The sequence below is a fragment of the Balaenoptera physalus genome (genome assembly GCF_965194825.1).
Source record: "Balaenoptera physalus genome assembly, chromosome: X".
NCBI lineage: Eukaryota > Metazoa > Chordata > Mammalia > Artiodactyla > Balaenopteridae > Balaenoptera > Balaenoptera physalus.
The window spans coordinates 104,661,173-104,676,335 of NC_138903.1; the positions used below are offsets into that span (position 1 = coordinate 104,661,173).

At 44.6% G+C, this 15,163-nt stretch overlaps 1 protein-coding gene across 4 annotated transcripts in view; it reads left to right on the forward strand.

Annotated features, from left to right (window-relative positions):
• Positions 1 to 10,944, forward strand: part of LONRF3 (LON peptidase N-terminal domain and ring finger 3) — a 37,733-nt gene extending 26,789 nt beyond the window's left edge. For 2 of the 4 annotated variants that reach the window (XM_082445502.1, XM_082445504.1), the window contains 4 exons: positions 853 to 1,011; positions 1,601 to 1,781; positions 2,793 to 2,942; positions 6,067 to 10,944. In XM_082445502.1, the coding sequence (XP_082301628.1) occupies positions 853 to 1,011; positions 1,601 to 1,781; positions 2,793 to 2,942; positions 6,067 to 6,222 (646 nt within the window). In that variant the 3' untranslated portion in view covers positions 6,223 to 10,944. The remainder of the gene's footprint in view (positions 1 to 852; positions 1,012 to 1,600; positions 1,782 to 2,792; positions 2,943 to 6,066) is intronic. The other 2 variants (XM_082445503.1, XM_082445505.1) reach the window with 1 other exon arrangement.
• The last annotated feature ends 4,219 nt before the right edge of the window (positions 10,945 to 15,163 follow it).

The following is a 15,163-nucleotide window of genomic DNA, read 5'->3' on the forward strand; positions in this document are numbered from 1 at the left end:
GAATATACTAGGTGGATTTCTCTTTAAAGGAATCCTAAATTTAATCCTTTTGAGACTTGGGCAAATGATCTTATATCTATTGGTAAGTTTATGTTCAGATGTCCCTGTATTGGATTTACTAGACAAATAAAAGAACAGTGATCCAGGAGGAGCTGGCCCGGTTGGTGGTTCCCCATCAGGCCATGTGTCTGCGTCTTCATGGGCACATGTTGAGAGGCAGACTCGTAGGTGTCGATTTCAGAGCTGCTGCACCAGTGTGTCTGGGGGGGGTGCAGTGGCCTGTTGTCTGCGTTTACGGGCCTCCAGTGATTCTGATGCACAGGAGCGTTTGAGCATCACTGGGCTAGATTACTCTTGCCTCTCCACTGCTCCCTCCTCCTCCCAGCTGGGCCTGCCATGCAGATCCTCTGGGGGCTTTGCAAATATGTGAGATGCTCACGGGCATCTTGCAGAGATTTTCCCACCATTCCTCTGGAGAGCTGGGTCCACTTTTACCCCCCTTCCCCATACTGCCAGCAAGACACCTGGAGAGATTGTTTAGAGTGGAGAGCATGAAAGAAAGAAAGAAAAATATGAGGTATAACTATCACCGACAATGTTACGGTACTAGAGAACTTCATTACCCAAATTAGAATGTGTAGAATGTCAATTTTAATCGTAGCCCTTAGGCTAACCTGTGCACCAGATAATGGGATTCAGCCCACAGCACCAGATGCATTTTAGTATTTGTTATCAGCCTCAACTTGATGTCTCCTTGCCTTCCTGCAGGGGAACCACATGGTGAAATTTGACCAACCTTTCTGTGTTCTGCTTCAGTGCTGTGAGATTCATGTCATTTGCTCTTCCTGACAGCTTAAATAAGAACGTGCCTATTTTCGTGTGTACCATGGCATATCCCACGGTTCCTTGTCCCCTGCACATCTTTGAGCCTTGTTACCGTCTGATGATTCGTAGATGCATTGAGACAGGCACACGACAGTTTGGCATGTGCCTTGGAGATCCTGTCAAAAGGTAAGTGAGGAGCTATGCAAGTAAAGGGAGGTTGGGTGGAAAGGGTTTTTTGTTTTACTTTGGGGCCCTCCCAGGAGCATTTGTAAGGATCAGGGTCCCTCTGGCCCCTAGTTTACAGTGTGAGAGGCTGCCCGTTTAAAGGAACCCCAGGATCAACCTTTTGTTAAACAGGTGGTATATACTCTAAAACGTGTTTTATAAGAGTGTGGTCCCTGGAGTCAAACTGCCTGGGTTCATATTCCAGCTCCATCCTTGGAGCAAGTTTGACTTTGGGCAAGTTACTGAACCTCCGGTGACTCAGTTTCCTTATCTGTAAAGTGGGTACAATAATAGTGCCTACCTCGTTGGGTTTGTTGGGAGGATTGGTGAGTTAATAATGCACGTAAAGTACTGAGCACAGTACAATAAATGGTAGCAGTTACACATTAAAATTTTTTCTCACACAGGCACTGCCTGTGGTGTTATTGCAGCTATAGACCCTGGGACAGGGAAGAAGGCAGAAGTCCCTCAGGACACAACATGAGGTTATAGAAATGGGGGGAGGTGCGCAGGCCAGGGAAACAGCTCATCAAGGATTTACTTTCTTGAGTCCATTCCCAATAAACAGGTTTGCGGAATATGGCTGCATCCTAGAGATCAGAAATGTTCAGTTCTTTGCTGATGGCCGCTCAGTGGTCGACAGCATAGGCAAGAGGCGCTTCAAGGTCCTCCATCAGGGCCAGCGGGATGGTTACAACACAGCTGACATCGAATACATTGAAGACCAAAAGGTGAGGGTGGCCAGTGCCAAGAATCCTGAAGCCAAGCTAGTCCTGAAGCTTGGCAGACCAAGATGATTGCAAAAGGATTTCTGGGCATGGATGGGGGCCTTGGGATTTCTCACTGATTCGCTGCTGCCACACCGAATGCTGCCAGGTTCCTGTTCGATTGTGGAATGGCAGTGAGCGCGCCCCTTGTCTGGGCTTTCCCTGCTTAGTTGCTGATCTATATTCATGCATAAGAGGTGCCAAGCCAGACCAACCCTGGGGCCCATTTAGCACAGGAGTTAGGTCTCTGCCAGGGATACCAAGATCTGGAGCTGGATCTATACATATGTATTTTATTTTTTGATTTATTTATATTTTAAACCTTTTTCTTTTGAGATAATTGTAGATTCACATACACATGTCTATTTTTAAATGTGCAACCTGGCCAAGAGCCCTTCCCAATAATCCATCATCCCATAACACAGAAAGATGACATGTCCAGTTAATCCTTGGTTTTCTGAACTAACGGGTAGAAGAAGAGGTAAATGATCCCATAAGCGTTTATATTTACATTCACTACATAGTACAAGATTAATAAACATTTGCTCAACGAATAAACGTATTTGCCTTGGAAGATAAAGTTACATACGGAGACACAGCCGCTGCTCCCTCTCTTCCCAGGGAGCAGTGGGAAAGCAGATGTAAAAAATGAAAAGGAGAGAGGCGTGAACAAGCACAACCTCGTTTAACAGCACGCCTCCACTCAGGCCAGTTAGTGTCACTGGTTTGCTATATGTCTGGCTGTTTCAGCTCATTTACCCAGCTGAACCTTTCTCTGTCCTCCACGCTCAGCAATATTTACACACAGTCCATCATCTGGCTGAGGAGCCTTTCACACACTACACAGGAGAAAGCCAGAAGGGCGAGTCTTCCCGTAGGGTGACGGGATGGATGCTCAAATAGGCAGGTGTCAAAGGGGCTCTAGGCATGATGGAGAAGGCACAGAATGCTTCACTTCCACTTTGATACTTTCAGGTTCAAGGAGAGGATTGTGCTGAGCTCATGGGATTACATAACTGTGTCTATGAGCAAGCGTCATCATGGTTTCATTCGCTCAAAGCATCTCTGAAGAATCGGATACTCAGTCATTTTGGTCCAATGCCAGAGAAAGATGCTGATCCCCAGGTATCTAAAAATGTCTCTTTGTAATCAGTCGCCCCCACCAGATGAGAGCGCCTAGGGTTTGTGATTAGATACGTGTGTGGTTTCCATCCAGCACATTTAGTGTAGAGAGGAAGATGGATCCAAATTGGTCTTGTTTGGCTGGGCAGTAGGCATCATGGGTAAGAACAAAAGGACCCCAAATCAGAATTGGAGTAACTAAAGTAAAGCAGTAGGAACTTGGATCCTATCTTGGAGTCTTTAAGAGATTAGTTAAGTGAGAGGATGGGAACACAGGCACCATCAACAGAAGAACCTTTAATGTGAGTCCAGATTCCCACCATGATGATGTGTTAGGGTGACAAGATTCACAAAAGGCCAGGCTTAAGAGAAGGGTACCTAGGGAGCTGAGACCAAAGGCTGCCACTTCCTGGAGGCTTCATAACTCTCCCCCTGATTGCTGCAGGAACAAGGAGTGAGGAGCTAGGGCCAGCCACCTTACAGGATTCCAACTGCAGGATCACGGAAACCTTTCATCCCCAGGTCCCTCCGTGCTTAGCCCTGCAGGTCTAGACCCTTGCCATTGTCCTCATCAGGGATGAACAAGTTTTCCTGAGACAACTGACCCAATCCTTAAATTTACCCTTGGCTGAGTTATACTAGAAAAGAGTTCATTAGATTCTACTGGATCAGTCTACTTCCTGGAGGGACAGGTCCATTTGAGAGATCAAGCTGCAGATCTGAAGCTTTCCAGCAAAGTGGAGATAGTTAAGTTTCACCAAGCTTTGCTTGCCTGGTATAAATTAGGGAATCCTCTCTCTAGGACAAGGCTGGAGATATCCTAGTCAAATATTTTCCCACCATCACCTTTCCACATTCTGACCTGGTTCTTACGTAATCGCCTCCATAACTTCCTTGATTCTTTCCCTGTACTCATTCCTGACTTTATCACAATAGTAAAATAGAATATGTATATTCTGACTTCCATGCCAAAAAACTGGTCCTACTTATACCTCTCTAGCTGTGTGACCTCGGGTAAGTCCTTTCCCCTTTCTGACTTGTTCGCCCATCTCTGAAATGAGGGAGGTAGACAAGGAGGTGTCTAAAGTCCCTTCTTCCTCTTGCGTTTTGAGGCTATAAAAGACCAGTCTGTTCCCTAATGCACTGCAGTGTCTTGTTTTCTCCGGGCCACAAAGGTGGCTCCTTTCCCCGCCCCCGTTCAAAGGCATCGTGAATGTTGGAGGGAGAAAGGCCATTGCTTCCAGATGATCCAGCTCCTGGCTCTGGGCCACTGTGACTCAGGACTACAGCAGAGCTCTGAGAAAGCTCATGATCAAGTTGAATGTTCCCCTTCACCTTCTGGAAAGCATTCTCCCCTAGTCAGGCAGAAGATAGCGATCAGCAATGGTAACAGTATCTTCCACAAGAGAAAACACAGGTGCCACTGTGTGATTCTTAAGGGCTCAGGGACACAGAAAGCCGAAATCTTGGGTTTCATTTCATTTCTTATTACGACTGTTGCTTCGGCAGCGCAGCAGCAGAAAAAATAAAACCCATCCAGTTTGATCCAGTCAATGCTGTAGCCCCAGTGGTCCCATTAATAAGAATGTTCTAAGCCTCCACAGGAGGTTTCTTAGGAACCACCACATGTATTAACATCAGCTTAAACATCTTTGTTAATGATCCTGGGAAATACAGTTCAGGATATGTCAATCTAACATTCAGAACTCATCCTAGGAGGGATAACACGTTACAGACTGCAGCGAGGGACAAAAAGAATCCAAATGGAGCTAGAGACACAGAGAAGCAAAGAGGCAGTGAAGGTTGGGGGAGAATCAGGTGACCAGTTTGGAAACAAACAATCCCGCATGTAGAATGTGGTTCTCTGCAGTCCTAAAGCCAACTTTCTGAGGGGTGTGGGCAGAAAGCTCATTTGGGGCTTAGTAGGAAATAAGTCACCAAGGTCTACAATGTGTACCTGGGACACTGCCGACAAACAGAATTTTGGTGCAGGATCACTGTAGGATAGGAAAGCTCTTTATTAGAGGAAACCTGGGATGGAATATATTTCTATGTGACTGTGTTTTCCAATTGGAATTTTTGCAAAGTGGGATTGCTGTGCTTTGGGGCTGTGAATCATAGGCTCTGGTTTTAGGGGAGAAGCTAGCCGTGGCCCCGTTTAGTGACCTGGCATATGTGGACTCTGTTGCCTTCAGCCAGAAACAGGGAAATGGAGGTAAGAGACATGCACAGCCTAAGGGGTCATGAGAACTGAAGACCCAGATGCTCTATGCATCAGGCCAAAGGGCCTAAACAGGATCTAAGAGGTGGAAGAGGCTGAGTAGTTGTCTCTCGGTATCCATGGGGGATTGGTTCTAGGAGGCCCCATGGATACCAAAATCCCTTCTATAAAATTATGTGGTGCAATGAGTACAATCAGCCCTCTGCATCTACAGGTTTCGCGTCTACAGATTCAACCAACCAATTTCGATCCATAGTTGGTTGAATTCATGGATATGGAGGGCCGACTGTAGTAGATAGTTCAGCTTGTAAAATCACACTGGCTAGAAGGTATGGTGTATTTTTTAGGAAATTGATGTGTTTGCTTTAACCACTACCAAAAATAACTGCAGCTTAAACTAGATAGAGAGTGTAAGTCGTAGAGATGGAGGGCTAGGGCAGCCCTGTTCCGTGAGATCATTCAGACCCAGGCTCCTTCCTGACAAAGCTCTACCATCCTTTGAGTGTTGCCCTCATCCTCCTGATTGAAGAAGTCTGATCATCAGCATGTCCGGGTTCTAGCTAGGGGAAGGGGAGAGAAAGAGGAAAGTGAGGGCACATGCCCCTTTCTCAGAGCATGGCCCAGAAGTTACACTTATCACTGCCCTCTACATCTCCTTAGCCAGGACTTTGTCTTATGGCCTCACCTAGCTGCAAGGGAGGCTGACAAATGTAGCCTTCCCACCCCCACACCCTGGGTGGCTGTATGCCCAGCTAAGATAAAGGGAAATAGAGATGGGGGGTAATTAGCAATCCCTGCCACACACAGAAGCAGTTCCACCTGGGGTGTTTCCTGGCAACTTTGGAAGCCTACAGGTTAGGATCACTTCCGCAGGAATAAGACGAACCCATTGCATTTCTCTTGCAGATCAACCCCAATGGCCCGGCCTGGTGCTGGTGGACATTAGCGGTTCTTCCATTGGAAAGCCGAGCTCAGCTCCCGTTCCTAGCAATGAGGTCCCTAAAGGATAGACTGAACGGTATTCGGCGAGTCCTGGCCTTTATATCCCGAAACCAAAACTAGTGAGTGGATTGCTGAAAAGGAGCTCCCATGCTCCCCTCACCACCGTGGGGGAGTCGTCTTGTAAATATACCTAATTGCAATAACATCTTAGAAGGAAGTATCAAACAGAGGCATTGTCCTGCTATTGATCAGAAAGAAATTAAGTAGAAAGACCAAAAGAATGTGATCTGTTTGAAACTTTCTTTCTTAAGATGCTTCTTGACATGCTGCACAACTACATGCACAGCAGAGGTTGTTTAAGAGCCCAGAAGAAAAAAAATTTTTTTTGATTTTGACATAAAAGTTTCTCAAAGTTTAAAGTGGTTTTGCTTTAATTTTCTGTCTTTCATAGATGAATGACTGTGTGGTTGAAATGTGATGCCCAGTTACTAATCATATTGCTGCATTATTTCACTGACTTTTGAGGTGTCATTCCAAATGGTTCATATTTTATATAGCATTGTGTAAAATAATGTTCATACTTCCTTCTGTTTTAATAATTTATTTTTTGCACTACCGTATCTTTTTTTTCTACATGTATGTTTGTAACTATTTAAGTGTGCATTACTGAAAAATACTGCTTTATTTATTGTTGTGGTTTACCATGTACCTAGGGGGAAGTAACAATACTAGAAATGTACAATTTTTGCTTTAACAGTTTTTGCTACATTTGATCCCAGTTCTTGAACCATTTTTGTATCTATCCAATTGGATGCTTAAAAGGAAGTTCAGAATCATGCCAAGATCATCTATCCTTACAGATTCTATTTTGCTTTCAATTTGAATCCAACAATATAAAATACTTCAGGGATTTGGCATAGGTTGTGGAATAAGCCAGGGTACAATAAAAGTAATCCATTTTCTATGTGTCATACAGAGCCAGGCTGAAGGAATTATTTTTCTGGAATCAAGAGATGAATAAGAGGAGTGTCTTTTATTACAATCTCTTATAGGCATTTATTTCAGCAATCTAATTATATCTTAATTTCTCCCCAGTGCAGTTAGTAATGGGACTTTTAGGCAGGATAATATTTAACCCTTCAGAGGTAATGGTTTTCAGTCTGGTACGTCACAGCCATGCCCAGCTAGCCTCCATACCCCACCTCTTCTTAGGGTTCTGAGGATCAGGGCCTGGCAAGCATGTGTGCAAACGCTTGATGAAGGACGGTTCATTATTAAAAGTGTAAAGAAGCCAGGAAAGAGGGCAGAACCCTTTAAGAAACCCTCAAACTATCTTTTTGGTTTTTAAATCTTTTCAAAGGAAGCAATTAATCCATGATTTTATCTAAACACGGTCTTTCCTCCTCACTGAGATGAGCCAAAGATTTCAATACAGGGCAAGAATAGTGGTAAGGGGGTAAGAGTGAGGTCTTGTTTAGCTTGCTTAGTGCCAGTTTGATTTCTTTAGTGCCAGGACAACCTGAAAACAGGAGTGTTATAATGACAGAGTGAAATGATTAGGACAGCGAAGAAGTGAATCGTGTTGTTCCTACCATCACGCAAATTATCCTCCCGCCATGTGACTCTGGACAGCTGCAGTGCGAGACTCACACGCAGCCCATCCACTCTGTTCCCGCTAGAGGTTAATGCCTCAAGTAATCAGTCTGACTTCTTCCATCACCACATGTGGCCAGAAACAGAAAAGGGGGAATGAGATGATCCAGGCAACAAAAAAGAGATTCATGTACGCAGAAACCAAATAACCTTTTCTGCACTTTCTTAATGAACACCGTGTTGTCAGAACATTATGTTACCAGGTTTGATGTTTGGAGCCCAACTGGGCTGGTAAAGAATGGAAGCATAGGCGTGGTTACTGCCTAAGCAAACTCTACAAGGCTCAGGTAGGAGGAAATGAAAGGCTCCCTCTCCCACCTGGTGCCCAGCCTTGTGGTCATAGCACAGTCCTAGGACAGTAATTTCCTACTATCTAGTGTAAATGCAACAAAGAAAAGGGTCATAAGTGTCTTGGATTGCTAGATGTGTTACTTTTGTGATTTCACTTTTTCTGAGCACCAGTTTGTCAGCTAGCAAGTGGTGGGGATAAATACTGCATGTAGGGTTCTTATAACATTACATGAGATAATATAATATATACATCACTTAGCATAGTGCCTAGCACATAGGAGTCATTCAACAAATAACAGCTATGATTAGATTATTCATAGTTACAGAATATCATCAGGGGACTACATTGGCGTAAAACCCTGCCTTTACACACAATACCCATTTGCAATTCCTTTAAACTTGGTTGGGGGAATCCACACCTCTGATTTTCATACCATAACTTGATGATTTACATGTAATTCCTTTGGGGGTCAAGTCTGTTTGGGAAAATGAAAAGACTGGAAAACAAATTAGGGTCAGAGATAAGGGAGAATCCCATGCCAGCAAATTTTTCCTCTTTCAAGAGGGCTAAAAATTAGTGTTGTTTGGAGGTCTAGAATTTCTGATATAATGGAAGCCTTAAGTTCTAGCTCCATTAGAATAACCAACTCATCATTTCCTGCTATCCCAAATGTATAAAGTTCCACATCATAGAATATTTCACGTTGATAAGAGAGGACCTAACTGCAGCAAATGTAGCTTGGCTAGGCAGAATTGCACTTTTCTCTCAGTAGCCTGGATACACATTTGGACTGTTTTACATGTTTTACAGCAAGCTTTTGTTTCAGTAGTGGTGGGAGGCAAAGTGCAAGGCTAAGCCTTGGCTTTCTTTGATAGGTACTTGAACGGGGTAATCAGTTGGACATGACCATTTCACTGCTTGTAAATTGATTTTGCTGCAAAGCTTGGGAATAAAGAGTATATACAGGAAAAACATAAAGTTAAATCTAGGCCAGAAGGACAAGACTTCCCCCTTGGTAGTTAGTGCCATTTATTCAGCTAATTTTTCTGTTTATTGTGATTTACCTACTCTTTTCCTAGTAGGTTATTTTCTCTGTGTGTGTGTGTGTGTGTGTGTGTGTGTGTGTGTGTGTGTGTGTATATATATATATATATATATATATATATATATATATATGAGTGTGTTTGTGTATATATGTACATGTGTGTATATATATTAGGTACCAAGCAGACATTATGCCTTTCTGCTTCGTACTGTACTATTGCTGCTAGCTAATAACCAGCAAAATGTAGAAAATGAAAAATGATAAAACTAATTTTCTGTAGACAACTTGGAGAAAAGAGTGCTTGCTCCTTACTCAGTGGGGTAGAGAACTGACTGTGTCAACAATTTGCCTTTTCTGAAGGCCAACTGCTTCTAGCCCCTTGCTGCCGCAGCATGCTGGGACTCGTGGAATCACTGCACATGTGGCACTTCCAGTTCTGCCTGTGAAGCCGGACTGGGCTCAGATAGTCCCCTGTGACTGGCTGTTGGAGCAGTGGAGCTCTGAGGCTGGTTCACAGCACTCAGACGTCTCTTACTGTCAATAGATCGCACACTGTTGATGGACAGGAACCCGCTGGGGGCTGTGTTTCCCTCACCAACTCCGTTTCCAAGATGGGAGTTTTATTCAGGGACTCATTCCTTGAGTTCCCAACATGCTGACTTTGCATCCATTTCTGTTTCCTAAGGCAGAATCATAGCAGAGATATGTAATTGAGATGCAAATAGAAGGCAGCCCAAATAAGGGAAAAGGACAGATTTTCAGCCCATTCTTGGGCTTGAGGAATGAGGTTTTGATTTGATAGAAGAGAGTTCTGAGAAGCAGCTGGCTGCATGGGCTGCAATTTGTGGCCTTTCCTGAGTGCAGAAAGAAGGAAAAGGAGCCAAGTAAAATGTACACATTTGGTTCCTCTTTTTTTTTTTTTTTTTTTTTTTTTGGTTCCGCTTAGAATGATAGCTCCCACTCTGGATTATGCACATCCAGAGGTGAAATGAAGACATTTTCCCTTACAAATGGGTATTTTCAAATGAGCTAAATTAACCTTGAGAGAGAAGTGCCTGTAATCTCTGTTCCTGGTGTCATTTTAAAGCTTTTGCTTCGTGACTGTGTAGCCATTTAAAGTTTACAAAGCAACACTGTAGCTTATGCATCATTTTAAAACTTGCTTGACATTTATCTATAGTCAAAGCAACAATAATAAACAACAACAAAATCAAAGGAGAACAAATAGTTCAATGTGGCATCGTAGGCTTATTAGATAAACTAGTTCCGTCATTTTATGCAGTTCTCAGTAATGCCAGGATTAAAATATCCAGCAAGCCATTTAAACAGTGGCAAATGTGTCTTCGTGTTTGTAATTCCAGTTGTTTGTTAAGCAGCCATTTTACTCTTGCACTGTAATGAGCTGAAAGGGGAATTAAGATAACGCTTTTTTTTTTCTTCCCATATTGTTATTCAACTACCTCTATATGCTTGATGTCTCTTTAGGGTCTTCTTTCCTCTAAATCTGTACAAAAGAAGTTTCAGCTCATCTATGTTGTAATAACAATGTGATATAGACAGTCTCTGTGCAAGCTTGTTGTTCATTAAAAAATGTTTCCTATTGTCTCACTTTGTATCTAACACAACTCTACCCATACTTTAGGGCAAAAAATGCCCAAATAACTTCAGTATCTTTTTGTTGGAAGCTGAATAGAAGGGAAAGGGATGGGAACATCTATTTTGTTCTTGTTCCTATTGTTTGTAATACATTTGACCAGAAGATCTTCCAAGGAAATAGACCTGCACTCAGAAAGCAAGCTCTTATGTGACAGTGAGGCAGGTGTGACCTGATTAAACTAATTGTTTAAAAATGCACCAGAAAAGCTTGTTGTTACTAATTATGTTGAAACTTTTTGCTAATAATCTGCCCCTACTTTATTTGTCAATCCATTCATATATTGAGTTTGCTTAAAGCAGAGCGCACTACCTACTCTGTTTTCTTTGGCATGATAAAATGTTCATGAAAGCAAATTACACGTTTTATTTCAATTAAATGGTTTCTCAACAATAGGCTAAAGCTAAGGCCCACAGCATGAACCCTTTGGCAGGAAAATTGGTAAAATTGACTAAGACAATGAGCAATATCGACTGAGCTGACTGGCACGAGAGCTTCAGCAATGTCTCACCTCCTTTACGGTACACGTTAGTCTCGTGCCACTGAGGACTTTACACAGGTTCTATTTTACCACTGACGAAAAAAAGACATAGGGGTAGAACAATTAAAAAAAACAAAACAAAACCGGGCTTCCCTGGTGGCGCTGTGGTTGAGAGTCTGCCTGCCAATGCAGGGGACACGGGTTCGAGCCCTGGTCTGGGAAGATCCCACATGCTGCGGAGCAACTGGGCCCGTGAGCCACAACTACTGAGCCTGCGCGTCTGGAGCCTGTGCTCTGCAACAAGAGAGGCCGCGATAGTGAGAGGCCCACGTACCGCGATGAAGAGTGGACCCCGCTTGCCACAACTAGAGAAAGCCCTCACAGAAACGAAGACCCAACACAGCCATAAATAAATAAATTAATAATTGAAAAAAAATGTTTATGTTGAAACAGGCGAATAAATCTGACTTTATAAAAAAAAAAAATCCGAAATGATAGAAAACTCCACTTGGGCCTGACCTTGTTCTTTGTAACAGGATCTTTCGGGTAGTTGAGAAAAATCAGAACTCCTGCCAACCAGGGCCCAGAGGGAATGCTTGGCTCTGTTGGACTTTGCCCTTCCGTGCCTCATCTGCTACTGTCTGGTTCTCATGAGATAGAGCACACGCTGGCCAAAGGCACATCTTCCCTCCGAGGCAGTTCTTCTTCCCAGAATGCCTGCCTAATCCTTTCTGGAGAACTGGACTGGATCATCGAAAAAGAAGATCTTGTTTGAGCAAAGCCAAAGCCAACACTTTCTGCTTCCTCTCCTCTGGGATCCACCCTTTGAGTTCTCCAGGGCCAAAGATGCCTCCCTAGAAGGAACTCCCAGTCTCAAAATAAGATAGAAGCAAAAGAAGGGAAGGACAAATGCCCTAAATCCACAGGCTCCCAGATGTTTAAACATTTCCTTCCCCTCTTATGTTTTATGAGTTCTTAACTCCAGGAGGGGCTGAGGTGGGATGGGAAGGGGCTGGTGTCAATACTTTCCGTACTGGCTTCTTCCAGGCAATGCTGAAGCTTCCCAGCCAGACTTGTCCATGGTCAGCCCAGTGCAGAGCCATGCCCTGGTCAAGGCAGAAGAGTGGAGGCCCCAAGGAGCCCTGCTTCTGGATCTCGGAGCCCACCTCTCCCACCCTTTCTAGTTTTCTGCGGGTTTCCCCATTTCAACTGATCCTCCCATTGACTGGCCACCCACGTTTACTGTCCACTTATACACATGTATTAGCCAATGTCATTGTTGCATTAGAAAGCCCTGAAAAACCCTTTCCTCTGCTTATTGAAGTGTTGCCCTCTAGCCCTCCTGCAGAACACCACCTACCTCCCAGTAAGTCAATATCAACAATTTCTGGATACCACAAGTGCAATGAAATTAAGTCCCAAAATAGCTTACTTAACAGAAGTCCAGTTTCGCTATAAAAATCTTGCTTCTCTTGGATTTTAGAGGTGCATTATGGAAATACTCAGCACGGTCTCGGGAACAGGGGAGATCACTGCCCCTCTGGCCCATCAGGAAGCCCATTGCCACACCTGGCGTGCAACTGCATTCTCAGGACCACATACTCCTCCTGCAAGCCCCAGTGAGCACTTTCGTAAGAGGACCAGGGAGGAGGGCTAGGGAAGGATGAAGCCCACAAATGGAGTTAAGCTCTTCAGTTTCGGCAGTCTACAGGGATGAGTTCCAACTGGTGGGAGGGAAGGAGGGAGGGAAAGAAGGGTGTGGAAATGGTTAATCATGACAAATGAAGTGACTTCCTTTTCACCGCCTTCTAGACAGAACTTCAGGCATCCTCTTCTCATGGTGACTGGATTTGATCTTCCATCCTGATGGGGGATGCCACTTATGTCCAAACTAAGACTGCAGTCATGTCTTCAGGAAGCAATGACTGTCATGTTCTTAAACCCTTAAGCATTCAAAGACCCTGCTAACATGCACTGAGTGTCCCCTGCATGCCAGGCTCTTTTCTAGGTTTTTAAATATTTAGCTTCTTGTGGGATCCTCCCTATGATCTAGGAAGTAGATCTCTAGCCCCACGTTATAGGGGAGTGAACTGGAGCACAGGGTGGTTACATTACTTACCTAGGGTCATACCGACTAAAACCTGGGCAATGTGATTCCAGAGCCCACACCCTTAACCACTATTATGAGCTGCCCACCACGCGGTGCTACAGACTCAGGAGAACAACTCAGCTGGTGGATACTCGGTTGGGGAACCTGCAGTAAGGGGGACAGCAAAAGAGCAGCTCCCATTTACCGAATGTGAACAATGTACTGGGTGCTGTGCTTCACATTATCTTGCTTGGTCCTGAGGTAGGTGCTGTTATCACCCATCATTTACAGAGGAGGATGCTGCGGTTTGGAAAAATAAAGCAACTTGTTGAAGGCCACACAGCTGGGAGGCAGGGAGGCTGGGCTTGGGATCCAGGCTGTCTCACTCCACAGTCATTAGACTGCCTCTCATGAAGCCCACTGCTCTCACTTCTCGGGCCTTGGGTTCCTGTATTCCCACCACTGCCTCCACACCCACACCAACAGACATTTATCTACCTTAACGGGAAGACCAGAAGCAAGAGATTTCAAGGTTGGTTCATAGGTCCAATAATCCCATCAAGTGCCTGGTCCACTTCCATCTTTCCTGAATGTTTTTAAAGCCTCATTATTAATGAAACAGCTTCACAAAGAAAAGAAGGATGTCTACCTAGTCCTTCCCACTCGGGGCCAGATGCCTGAAGGGGAGGGGTTTTGTTGGCCATCAGCAATACAGGGCTATAAATCCACAGATGAAGGGATTTTTTAAGTAGAATAAGGTACTTTGAATTCTCCCTAGAACAGGTTGTGACATCTTACTGGTTCCCTCATTAATTATGAGTTAAATAAAATCTTTGATGTGTGTTCAAAAATAAATAAGTGGAAGGGGGGGGGTCTTCTGATGCTCACATCTACTTCAAAGTTCAGATGGGAGGGTGTTCACCAGAGGCCTTTCTGCCTATAGGAACTGGCAGCAAAATAGAGGCTCAGCGACAGTGGTAATTCTTAGTCCAGGTCCTGCAAGGGCAGTAGCACCTCCAACTCATTCACTTATTAATGGAACAAGTATTTACAGGACACATTATATGCTAGGCACTGGGCTACAAAGAAGAGCACAACATGTCTGTTTCCTTGAGAGGCTCACAGCCTAGGGAAGAAAACACAGAGCATCATACAGAGCATTACTTTCCTCAAAGGAAAATCACCTAAGCTTGCTTGGGGAGGTATTCAGGGAAGGCTTCCTGGAGGAGGTGATGCAGAAGCTGAATCCTGAAGGATGAGAAATTTTCCAGATGAAAGAGTAGAGAGGGGTTGAAGAACATTCCAGGCAGAAGAAACACATGAAAAAATCTAGTGGTCCATGAGGAGAGCATCAGCTAATCGTGTGGAATATTGTGAGCAGTTCAGCCCGGCAGAGCACAGGGTTCAAGGCACGGCGGTTCCCGACAGGGAAGCAGGGCCCAGTGCCTCACACTTTTGTTTTATCCTGATTGAAACCACCAGCTGCTCTCTGGGAGGGCTAGCGTGTGAGAGCCCAGCCTGCCAGCCAAGTCAGGGTCCGTGGGGTAACCGCCACGGGAGTCCTCTCGGCACAGCCTGACTCCTGCTGCTGAGCCCAGGAGCCCCGTTAGGGTTTGGACGAGAGAAAGAGAAGTGGGAGTTTGTGGGTTGGACATGCTTTGAGGAGTGATTGGAACCTTCAGAAGTGGGGAGGCCAGGGTGGAGTGGGGAAAGAAAGGAGTTGGCAGGGCTGGAGTGGAGGGTTGTGATTTATAAGACCTGAAGGCTTTGGGACAATGGGCCCAGATGAATCTCCTCACCTTGATCAGCCAAACATAAACCAGGGCCCCGGCGGGAGCTGGCTCATC